This window comes from Mytilus galloprovincialis, chromosome 9 (genome assembly GCF_965363235.1).
Source record: "Mytilus galloprovincialis chromosome 9, xbMytGall1.hap1.1, whole genome shotgun sequence".
Classification (NCBI taxonomy): domain Eukaryota; kingdom Metazoa; phylum Mollusca; class Bivalvia; order Mytilida; family Mytilidae; genus Mytilus; species Mytilus galloprovincialis.
The window spans coordinates 71,250,574-71,263,855 of record NC_134846.1 but is presented as its reverse complement, the minus strand read 5'-3'; the positions used below and the strand labels follow the sequence as shown (position 1 = coordinate 71,263,855).

The 13,282-nt window shown below is 31.8% G+C and overlaps 1 protein-coding gene across 1 annotated transcript; it reads left to right on the top strand.

Annotated features, from left to right (window-relative positions):
* The first annotated feature begins 11 nt into the window (after positions 1-11).
* Positions 12-7,402, top strand: LOC143045822 (leucine-rich melanocyte differentiation-associated protein-like). Its single transcript, XM_076218604.1, has 7 exons — positions 12-133; positions 1,438-1,538; positions 2,167-2,293; positions 4,462-4,601; positions 5,152-5,278; positions 5,927-6,017; positions 7,136-7,402. The coding sequence occupies exons 1-7, from the start codon at positions 56-58 to the stop codon at positions 7,213-7,215; spliced, it is 744 nt and encodes a 247-aa protein (XP_076074719.1). The 5' UTR covers positions 12-55; the 3' UTR covers positions 7,216-7,402.
* The last annotated feature ends 5,880 nt before the right edge of the window (positions 7,403-13,282 follow it).

The following is a 13,282-nucleotide window of genomic DNA, read 5'->3' as shown; positions in this document are numbered from 1 at the left end:
GACGGAACAGAAGTAAAATTCCGGACGTGAAAATCTGTGTCACGTGATTCTAAAAATGGCAGACGAAGTTGAAGAGAAAGTAAACCCAGAGATAAAAGAAGATGAAGCAATAGAACAGTTTCAAAATGGCCAGGTCTGTCGAGCATTTAAATAACCAACAGAACATTGGACCTTTAATTAATGAGAGAGTAAAATCGTTTCTTCAGTCCCATATATAATAGGGATTTGAAATTTATTAGAAGCAACTGTTGAAGAATAAAAATAAATATTGATAGTTCAGTGATGTGCCAATTCAATGAATGATATGGACACAAATAGTTCATAACAAATTTTTAATTGTTGCGAAATATGGCATCAAACAATTTATGCTAAAAGTAAAATGTAACAGATTGAAATATTTCCAAACTCTGGTAAGCTAAAAAGGACTGATCAAATCATCCTATTATTCTAAATAATTATAATGTCTTGAAAGGCTATTTTATTGTTTTGCTTAGACTCCTTACAGCGACATCAAAATAAAAAATAGAATACCCTTTTAGGACACCATAATTGTTTTGACTACTTTCCTATGACACAAATGTATGAGCTCCACAAGAAACTTACAGAAGTTTTACAGAAATTTACAAGATAACTTGTCATGCCACATCTTCTTACCTAATTTATATTGATCCTAAAACTATTGCAGACTTTAGCTATTTCGAAAAGTCAATGGACTACAGACAAAGTGATGTATTTTTTCATCTATTTATTTTTTCTTTCTTATTTTTTTCAATTAATCTACTTCTCTGATTGGTAATTTGATTTATGACTTAATGTAATATGCTAAATAACATTGCAATTAGATAAGAATTTAAATTTGTATAAAGTTTAAAATTGAGATTGGAAATGGGGAATATGTCAATGAGACAACCTTCTGACCAAAGAGCTGTATCTTTATTGAATTAATATAAATTTATTAGAGTCTTAAAATAGCCATGATGAAGTAATAAATTTTCATTTAAACAATTATTTTGATAAGGAGCTTTATTTACGAATGCAGAAACATTTATAAGAGTCAAAATTACTTTTATGTGAACTAATCTATAACATTTAATTCAGGGCAATTAAGTCTTTCTTATTATACTTTGTCTGAGTTAACTCTATAGAAGATCAACATTGTCTAATGGCTCAGTCCAAGTTCACTGGGGCAAAGTTTTCTCTGGCCCTATTTGACCAACATTCATGTAAGAACCAAGTTAAATAAAATTTTATATGCATTTTATATATTTCAGAAATATAGAAACTGTTCTTTATTTTATTTAATTTGCAATCCTTGTACATGCAATCTTGGACTATTATTCTAATATAGATCAAACAGTCTCTAAATCATTACAAGACAGGCGTTGGCATGCCATTTAGTTAAGTATTTTGTTAATTCATGGTATGATATCTTTTCAGCTATCTTATATTGGGCAAAATGAAGAATGCATTCCAACTTATCTGGCTGAAAAATATTCATCTATTTCAAAGAGATTTGATCTGAGTTTTAACCAGTTGAAGTAAGTTTTTATTAAACAAATCAAGGACTTACATTAGGTACTTATATGTACTGAAAGAGAAAATAAATTTATTATTACCGGTAAAGTGCACTATTAAAGGTATTAAATTAAGAAAAATAACCGCTTGTACATTAAAGTACACCACAAATAAGAAGCAGTTTCTAAAGGACATTGAATAATCTTTTCTTTATCTTTATAGTGACACCATTCAATGGGTATGACAGCTTCTCCCCCTCCCCCTTTTTCCTCCTCTGAGTCCTGTCAAGGGGAGATATGGTAAATATAGTCTCTGTTCATCAGTCTATCTGTTTGAAACTCATAAATATTCATAGACGGTGACCATTTAACATAAAGCTTTCATACTTGGTTGGATTATTTGTCATCATATTCTCTTGACCATGCTATGACCATTTTTATGCCCTATTTAGGGGCATTATGTTTTTCAGTCTGTGCATCTGTTCTTTTGTTTGTTCATCCGCCTCTCAGTCTTTTCGAACCAAAAAAAAGAAACTGAGAATATTTACCTGAAATGAGAGATAATTGAAAGATGTACCAGTATACTCTAATGTCTTATAAATCATTGGTTATTTGAATCATAATATTAATAATATATAAATCTTTATTTCAGGTCATTATCCGATTTAGAAAGATTTCAGAATTTAGAGGAACTGGTTCTTGATAACAACAGATTAAGTGATGATGTAGTGTTTCCTCGTTTAAACCATCTTCACACACTCACACTAAACAAAAATTGTGTATCCTTTTCTCAATTATTGGGATTTTGTGTAGTGCTTATATACAGATATTTGTATATATATATCAAACAAATTCTATGTCTCCTTTGTCATGGTTTGTTCTATTAAGGTTTATGACCCCTTTCTGTAGCTATTTTTGCACAATTGTTTTTCAAACTTCAATCGTATCAAAACAACAGATATAATGAATAATAGAGATAGGCCATTTAGTACATATACCAAGGGGAAACTTGATGGAAATCATAATTTTTACTGTTTCATTGCATTTACTAGAAAAAGAGTACTTTGTGGCAAATAAACCAAGATTTTTATAGAAATTCCAAAGCCTTTAATACAGAGATTTTTTATATAAAATTTGAAACATAGATTTCTAACTTCCTTTTCTATGATGTGCTAGTTTTTATTTTCTACAAAAAGTTCTAACCAACCTGTAAATACCAAAATACCTGGTGCTGAGTAACTAAAGTCGAGCGCACTGTAAAAGGTGTACTTGATTGGTCCATGTTTTTATTTGTTTTAACCAATAACTACATTAATAAACTTGTTTTAAGGAAATCAATGCTAGCACTGCATGCAACAATCCTTTATCTATCAGTCATCAAATTGCTAAATATAAGAGTACAAGGATAAAGGCTGTGGATTTTCTATAAAATTTTCATATGTTTAGCATTGAATCAACACACTAATAGGGTACATAATCCTTATACACAATGTTCTGCCAAACATTTTTGTGGTCACATCATGTTATCCACAAAACTGGCACAGATTCTTCTTCAGGGAATGAAGTTATGCACATGCTACTTAAATGATTTATTGAAAGATTTATTAGGGTTTCCCAAATACCCTAAATAGCCTATTATTTAGTTTTCCATTCAGTAATATTTCTTTATCAACAGCTAATGACTTGCCAATTCTGCTTACAAATGTTTGGAGAGGACAGAAAAAATGTGTTCAGAGGGTACTGATGTGATGAAAATGCTAAAACATTTTTAGTGTAAAGTGTAAGCCTATAGGTATAGCCCATTTTTTTCAGATTCATTTTGAATGTCCATTTAGCACACACATTTGAAACAAATTCTGTTTATTTATTATAGTATGATCAATCAGTTATTTGCTGAAAGAGAGATTCTCCAAGAGATCAATTTTATATAAAGAAAAAATACTTTTGTTATTTTTACTTGGTACTACTGAGTGATACTTGAATTCTACTCTAGTACTCATTAACATAGAATAGAAAATTTTATCTAAGTCCGGTTACATGAAATATTACAAACATAAGCTTTAAAGCTTTTTGCCAACAACATTCCTATAATAAAGGCATTTGAATTCACTAAAATGCAATCTAGCAAAACAATATGTTTTATAGATATGACTGCCTAATGCTCCCCTTCTACAGTTGACTTTGTTGCTAATCCTTAACTAATTAATGGTTATGAGAAAAAGATTCATACTAGATTACGCTTAGGGCTTAGTGCTCTTAATGACCACTTGTATAAATATAATCTTACATTAAATAGGTTTTGCGATTTCTGCGCAGGTAATCGTATTGAAAGCACTGAGCACCTATTTAATTCATTGCGCCCGATACACGAACTATCGGATCACTCTTCTACTTGGAATTAAGAATCTGCTTTGTCCAGATATAAATATAGCAATGTTGCGGGATCTATGTCCCAACTATCTGAGCAAAATATTAATAGAAGGTAGTGATGATTTGTCTGATGATACTAATTTAGAGTTGTTTGAGTGTGTGTTTCGATTTATTAAATCTTCAAACAGATTTTCTCGATAAACTTATTTGTTCTTAACTTTTTTTCTTGTAATAAAACATATAAGGTTTGAAACACATATTCCATTTGACCTGATTGTGCTCAAAATTGTCTTTCCATAATCACTATTCTATATTACTGAATCATACATGTGTGTTAAGTCGTGTGTATGTGGGTAAGAATGAGCGAGTGATTGGATGGGTGTGTAGTCAAATTATATTTGTATGTCTTGTACTGTACATATTGTCTTGTCTTGTGTTTAACATGTTTGTATTCAAAACTTTGATAATTGTGAATCTGTATATATCTATGTTGAGGAGACCCACACGTAGCCTCTGGCTGTTGGCAATCCTCTTTAAATAAATAAAGAATTAAATTAATCCTTAACTGCTTCATCAGATAACAGATTTGTATCATTTGTTAGACAACCTTGCAGAAAATGTTCCATCATTAACCTATCTAAGTTTATTGGGGAACTTAGCATGTCCAAACCAGTTATCTAGTCCAGACAATGATGAAGAAGATTACCAAAGATACAGGTAAAGGTTTTTTTTTCTGTTTTCCACCTGAACTTTACACATATATAATGATGTTAAAAATGTTGGTTATGGTTTCACAGATTTTTGTAGACTCCAAGTCTAACAGTGTATGAATTTTGGTTGAATAATGCAGCAGTATTTTAATTTCAAACTATATCTGTACCTCCCTTGGTAAAAGCTTGTATCTATAATTTCTTTGTAAAGACAACCAGTCTCATACAACTGCTTGAAATTGAAGTAAATGCAACTGTAAACAAAATGTCAATTACCTATCATCAATAAGAGCTGATCAGAAAACTGAACATTTGACATTGAGATGCATACACTGGAAAAAAGCACTTATCTCTTTTTTCATAAATAAAACTTATACTTTGTCATGTAAATACATATATACAACCTGTACAAAGGTTTACAAATAAGATTTTCACTTATACTGACATGAAAAACTTTTAAAAGCATCTTTATTGTTAAAATAGATGCTGAAATATTAATATAACCCAACTATGAACCTCATACATTATTTTGACACAATATATTGTCACTATTTCAGGTATTATGTATTATATAAGTTACCAAAACTGAAGTTCTTAGACTCCACACCAGTCAAACAAGAGGAGTTACTCACAGCCAAAGAGAAAGGTGCTTATATGAAAGTCATCAAGGCAGAGGACAGTGAGGTAAAATTAAATGTTTAAAAAGAAGTGTTTTCTCAGCATATCTCATTCTTTTTCTGCATTCAAATATAAAAATATAACTTCATATTGTGTGTCTACAGCAGATTTTTTTTTATCTCTTAGTCAGAAGAACTGATAGTTTTTATTTCTCACAGTATATTTGCCACAGTTGAGAATCCATACCACTCTAAAATTAAACAATATGACCTATTCTCAAAATGATGTCTTTATAAGTTACAACTAAAACACCATACCACATCAAAACTAGACAAAGTAGTGAAAATATTTATTATGCAGCCACCTAATTATTAGTAATAAACAAGGTTATCGTTAATTCGTATATTTTCCCTTTGATCTTACTGCCTAATATTTTTGAGCATATACGTACTGGCTGTATCACTGAAAATATTAGGCAATACATTGTGTGACGTCATAATTACCGATAAACAGAATAATAGGTAGTTTCGTTTTTGATACTGACAATATCATGTGGAATATCTTAACTCGCCCTAACGGGCTCGTCTATATCAAAAACGAAACTACCTATTATTCTATATTTACACATGTAGCATACATGATGACTATACCAGTCACATCTGAAATTGTAGCTGTTATTTTGTAATTCATTCAATACTTTTCTTTTATCAACAGCTGATTTCTGACCCCAAAATATCACCTGAGACAGATGATTCAAATTACAGTCCACTTCCACAGTCTGCACGTAATGCTGATCAGCATTCAGGTTAGTATTGTATATTTCCTTATTGTTGTGGCCCTGCTATATATTTCATGCATAAATAGATATTACTCGTATCACACTAAAAGTAGTGTGATACGAAAATCTGCTTTGATTGATTGGCTTATCGAGAATCACAAGACAATATTACGGCAATACCATTGGCTATTTATTAGGTCATTGATGACTTTCAAAGTTTAAGACAATGTTTCCTTTATGGCATCATACCTTTATGGCATCATGTGATTTCTTCAATAATATACAAAATACTCACACTTTGCACCTGAAAATTTTCTTTTTGTCAAATTGTATTACATTCTGAAGCATACAAAAAGTCTTAAAAATATCTGATTTTAAAGATTTATAGGAGCTTCTAACACCTAGAAATCCTTTGATCCCAGATGTACATAGTTTTAATTTGTAAATAATAATTACTGTAAAAAGTTACTGCTGGTTTTAATAATGGAGGAGGAAAGGTCTCATGATTACATGAGCAAGAGTCATCATACACTCAAGAAGAGTCTGACTCTGTATTGAAAGAAGAAGAAAGTTGGACACTTGGCGTCGGTCGTCGTCGTCCGGCGTCGTCTGTTAACTTTTACAAAAATCTTCTCCTCTAAAACTACTGGGCCAAATTTAACCTAACTTGGCCATAGTATCTAGTTCAAAAAATGTGTCCGATGACCCAGCCAGCCAACCAAGATGGCCACCATGGCTAAAAATAGAACATAGGGGTAAAATGTAGATTTCAGCTTATAACTGTAACCAAAGCATTTAGAGCAATCTGACATGGGTAAAATTGTTTATCAAGTCAAAGTGCATTATAGATAGATATATTGTTAACAGCAAGAGTGTTCAGTAAAGTAATATCTACAAACACATCACCATCACCAAAACACAATTTTGTCATGAATCCATCTGTGTTCTTTGTTTAATATGCACATAGACCAAGGTGAGCGACACAGGCTCTTTAGAGCCTCTAGTTTTTATCAACAACGGTTCTCTTTGGTTTAATTTACAAGCTTGTTGAGAAGCATTAGATGATAGATGAATTCAAAGTGCATTCTTAGTAAATTTAAAGTAATAAAAGCCATTTTATGCAATACATTTATTTTCTTTTTCAGCTGCCTGGGGGAAAAGTAAATATGTTTACTATGGCAACCATTCAGAGGGAAACAGATTTATCAGAAACCCTGACCTTTAAATGACATTGACCTGTGAACACCATGACTTTGAAAGGAAGAATAAAGATAACATAAGGTCTTCACAGTGCTAACCCAAGTGAAACTTATGAGTTGATATATTTTTATGTAAATGTTTCGTATGTTTTAAGTGTACATTGATAAAATGTTATCTTAATTTATTTCACTTACATACTCGTACTCCCAACATATACACATTATGTACATTCTCACATAATCATTTATAATTATCGCAAATATGTTGAAACAGTATGAGATACCTGGCAAAAAAGGTAAAAAATTGATGTAGGATATAAGAAATATAAATTATGTGCATTTTTGACATGTTTGTTAAATATTTTAAGTGAATGTTTATATTTACAATATATATATTTTTATACAACTTTCTGTAATAACTTGTGATAGTTAAAAAAAAAAAGGGCATTAAATTGTCCTGATTATATAATGTTAACTACTTTAATACTGTGCAAAGCTGTATGAATATGTGCCATACAAGTCAACCTGTTTTTAATTGTGGTAGGTCCCAGATTTAAAAAAAATGGGTAGGCAAACTGGGGGCAGTCAATTTTTTTTAAATGGACCTAGTTTGTAAAAATAAATGCAATAGAGTGTGAATGAACTGCAATAGTTTTAAGTCAAATTAAATGTTTCCATATTTTATGTCTATAACATTCTACTTATCTTTTCCAACATTTGCTTATTGATGAAATTTTATGTACAATGTACTGGTACATATTGAATTGAAATAAAACAATTTTAATGTTAAAAATATTGTTTTCTGAAATTGCATTTCATGTAAAAATTGTGTATACTTCTATGAAATAGTCCAAATACATAATAAATAATCAAACATTTAAAGTATTATTACTTTCTTAATTTTATTTTGGGTTTCAGCATGAGTACTATAACAAAAGAATATGTGGTATGATTGCCAATGTGACAACTCTCCACAAAAGACTCTGGCCTTTGTTAGTCTTGTATTATTTTAACTTTTAGTTTCTTGTGTACAATTTGGAGTTTAGTATACGGTGTTCATTATCACTGAACCAGTATATATTTGTTTAGGGCCCAGCTGAAGGACGCCTCTGGCTGCGAGAATTTCTCGTTGCATTGAAGACCTGTTGGTGACCTTCTGCTGTTGTCTGCTCTATGGTCGGGTTGTTGTCTCTTTGGCACATTCCCCATTTCCATTCTCAATTTTATAGATTGATGTCTGTTTTAGTATTAGTACTATGTATACCATGATGTCTGTTTTCAACATGAGTACTATGCATAGGATGGTGTGTTTTGAGCATGAGTACTATGTATACCATGGTGTCTATTTCAGCATGAGTACTAGACATAGGTTGATGTATGTTTTCAGAATAAGAACTATGTATGGGTTGATGTGTTTTCTGCATGAGTAGTATGTATACCATAATGTCTATTTTCAGCATGAGTACTATGTATACTTCAGGGGCCTGTAATCCAGTGGTTGTCGTTTGTTTGTGTTAAATATTTGTTTTTCGTTTATTTTTTTCCATAAATAAGGCTGTTAGTTTTCTCGTTTGAATTGTTTTACATTGTCATATTGGGGCCTTTTATAGCTGACTATGCAGTATGGGCTTTGCTCATTGTTGAAGGCCACACGGTGACCTATAGTTGTTAATGTCTATGTCATTTTGGTCTCTTGTGGACAGTTGTCTCATTGGCAATCATACCACATCTTCTTTTTTATATTTGTTGTCTGTTTTCAGTCACTTTTCAGCATGAGTACTATGCATAGTTTGATGTATGTTGTCAGTATGAGTACAAGGCATAGGTTGATGTATGTTTTAGCATGTGTAATATGCATAGTTTGATGTCTATTTTCAGCATGAGTACTATGTATAGGACGAGGTCTGTTTTTAGCATGAGTACTATGTAAAGGATGAGGTCTGTTTTCAGTATGAGAACTACGTATACCATGATGTCTGTTTTCAACATGAGTACTATGTATACCATGATGTCTGTTTTCAACATGAGTACTATGTATACCATGATGTCTGTTTTCAACATGAGTACTATGTATACCATGATGTCTGTTTTCAACATGAGTACTATGTATACCATGATGTCTGTTTTCAACATGAGTACTAAGCATAGTTTGATGTCTGTATTTAGCATGAGTACATGTTTAATGTTTTCAGCAAGATTCATTTCTGTACAGTGTGTAGGGAATAACAACTGCACTAATTATTCAAGTATATTATAAAAGTCATCATCTAAAAATAATGGATAGAGAAAAACATCTCCAAACAATTATCTTTCAAATGATCTGTGATTGTCAGGATCTTGGCAAGTCTTTCATGTTATGAAGAGCTCTTTTATACATGATGATTGCTTGAAACTTTTGTTGTATTTTTCTCAGTTATTACAAACCAGACCTTCTTTATTTTGCATACCATATATGCTTTAAAGCTATACTGTGTAAAACTTATTCATTTCTGTTTGCTGCATACATTTACATGTGACGTCACTGTACCCAAATTACATGGATTACCAAATTTGCATCCATTTTGCCAAAAAAAGGTTGAAAAATTGTTTGGTTTTCTTAAGAGTCTAAACCACTAGTATTTTAATAATTTTGCCATTATGCACACATTCAGCATAGCTATCGAGGAATCAAATGAAAATTTTCCACAGAATCACTTTCTCTTGGTCAAGTTCACATTTACCATTGTATGAACACAATAGCTATTGTTCTCTATGGAGTTTATTCAATTGGAAATGTAAATTTCTTCTTGATAAATAGACTTAAGCAGAAAAAAAACTTAACTGTTGAAGAGGGTATGTTGGATGGGGACAAAAAAATGGCATTTCAACAGGCCACTCACAGTACTCTCAACAGTTGTTGCAAGGGTTGTTAAACTGTAGATAGCCTGACTCACTGACTTATCAAAGTATCAGATTTAGCACTCTTTACATTTTTATTGAAGTCAACTGGAAAAGACTATGAACACCAATCAAGACTTTTTGCTACTAAATCAGAAAAAGCCTTGTATTATTTCAGACAATGTGGTCAGCATAGCCTCATTTTACTATTTGTATGCCCTGCCACTTCTAATTGACCCATTTTTACAGAATTACAACAGTTTGAATATGTTGAATGCATGAAAGTTGAGAATTCCAAATATCCTAGGAATGGGTGATTATATAAATACTGCAAAATATAATTTTATATTAAACTGGGACAAAGAAACAATTATTGACCACTAGAGTTGTTTTGAATTAGGTTTCTTTTGTCTTTGGTTGCTATGTTATTGACATTTAACCCACATCTTTTTTCAATGAAGTGAATATTTGTCTACCTATTTTGACTTCAAGATAAGGAAACAATTCAGAACTAGATGTTGTATAATTAAATACTTTTCCAAGTTTTTCATAATTAAAGGATAATTTTAATATACTGTGGATTCATTAATTTTTGTGGGTACCAATTTTTGTTGTTTTAGGAAAACTTGCATTTTTGTGGTTATCTAATTTTGTTGTTTTGGCAAAGTCTGCATATAATCCTATAGGAAATTTGTCCTTCGTTGAACATTTAATTTCATGGTTCACCTTTACCCACGAAATACACGAAAATTGGTATCCAAAGAATAATAATGAATCCAAAGAACTTCTCATCTAACCAAATTTGTGAAAATCTCAGATATCATACATACTGACAACAAGAGTGCACACGCTGAAATGTCTCGCCTTCTATACTAATCATTGATATTATGTTGATAGTCCTAAGTATAAAGCTTTATTACAACTGTCTCATAACCTTAACATTAACCAAGATAACTAAACAAAGACCAATGAACCATGAAAATGAGGTCAAGGTCAGATGAACCATGCCAGGCAGACATGTACAGCTAACAATGCTTCTATACAACATATATAGTTGACCTATTACTTATAGTTTAAGAAAAATAGACCAAAACACAAAAACTTAACACTGTGCAATGAACCGTGAAAATGAGGTCACGGTTAAATAAAACCTGCTCTACTGACATAAAGATCATAAAATATTTCCATACACCAAATATAGTTGACCTATGGCATATAGCATTAGATAAAAAGACCAAAACTCAAAAACTTAACTTTGACCACTGAACCATGAAAATGAGGTCAAGGTCACATCACATCTGCCCGCTAGACATGTACACTTAACAATCATTCCATACAAAAAATATAGTAGACCTATTGCATATGGTATGAGAAAAACAGACCAAAACACAAAAATTTAACTATAACCACTGAACCATGAAAATGAGGTCAAGGTCAGATGACACCTGCCAGTTGGACATGTACACCTTACAGTCCTTCCATACACCGAATATACTAGCCCTATTGCTTATAGTATCTGAGATATGGACTTGACCACCAAAACTTAACCTTGTTCACTGATCCATGAAATGAGGTCGAGGTCAAGTGAAAACTGTCTGACAGACACGAGGACCTTGCAAGGTACGCACATATCAAATATAGTTATCCTATTACTTATAATAAGAGAGAATTCAACACTACAAAAAATTTAAACTTTTTTTTCAAGTGGTCACTGAACCATGAAAATGAGGTCAAGGACATTGGACATGTGACTGACGGAAACTTCGTAACATGAAGCATCTATATACAAAGTATGAAGCATCCAGGTCTTCCACCTTCTGAAATATAAAGCTTTTAAGAAGTGAGCTAACACCGCCGCCGTAGCCGCCGCCGCCGCCGTAGCCGCCGCCGGATCACTATCCCTATGTCGAGCTTTCTGCAACAAAAGTTGCAGGCTCGACAAAAATGAACTGAGATGTAGAATTATAACCACTTTTTCTGCCTGTAAAACTTGGGTGAATTCCTTCAAGTGCTATAAAAGAATCAGCAGACAAAAGAAACTAAACCCTTAAAAAACTCATAAAAGTCTGAAAGTTGAAATGTTTTTTAAACAATCATTTCATGTACAAACTATAATTGGTCCAGATTAAGAAAAGATTATCATTCAGTGTTTGTGAGAATACTATTTATTGCCTATGTATCAGAAAAGTATATTATGTAAAATGTGTATAGACTTGAAAATACAATTGAGAAAAACTGAAACCATTATCCCTGCATGCAATATGAAAACAAAAAGATGTGGAGTAAATGCCAATGAGATGGCCACAGACCACAATTAATTCCTCTATTAGTTCTTTATAACTTTTTGTCTCATTTAAAAAATTGCACAAAATCTTTTTGTCAAATTTTGTGTGTGTGTAATGTATAGTTCTAGTCCAAAAATATATCCAAAATTCAGAAAGATTGCTTTCACACATCTTACAAATTTAGCCAATAAACATCCATACCCCTATGGACAAGTCAAGAGATGTTCCGAAAACTGTAAATATCACCTTTTTGCACTTGGCCTAATCACTCTTTCCATATTAAAATGAGTTAAAATACATTAAAAAAAAAATTATTTCACCTCTCTTCTTTCATTTCCACCGCCTAAAAACTAAGAAATGAATGAAAAAGCAAAGAAAAAAAAAGAAAGAAAAAATACACTTTAATTATAGGGAACTACATTCGTAAACAACGAAAAGTGGGGTCATAAATTGTGGTCTTGATAACTCTCCACTAGAGACCAAATGACATAGAAGTTAACAACTACAGGTCATCTTAGGGCCTTCAATAATGAGCAAAACTCATACCACATAGTCAGCTATAAAAGGCCAAAAAATGAAAAATGCAAAACAATTCAAACAAGTAAACTAATAGCCTGACTTATTTAAAGCAAGAATGTGTCCATAGTACAAAGATGCCCCACTTGAACTATCATTTTCTATGTTCAGGGGAGCATGAAATTGGGGTTAAAAATCTAAAGTGGCATTGAAATTAGAAAGATCGTATTAAAAGGAACATGTGTAATAATTTTCAAGTGGAATTGTACTTCAACTTCATCAAAAAACTACCTTGACCAAAAACTTTAACCTGAAGCAGGACAGATGGACAAACAGATGCACAGACCAGAAAACATAATGCCCATAAATGGGGCATGAAATACAATGAATGAAATACAAATATGATATTCAGCAA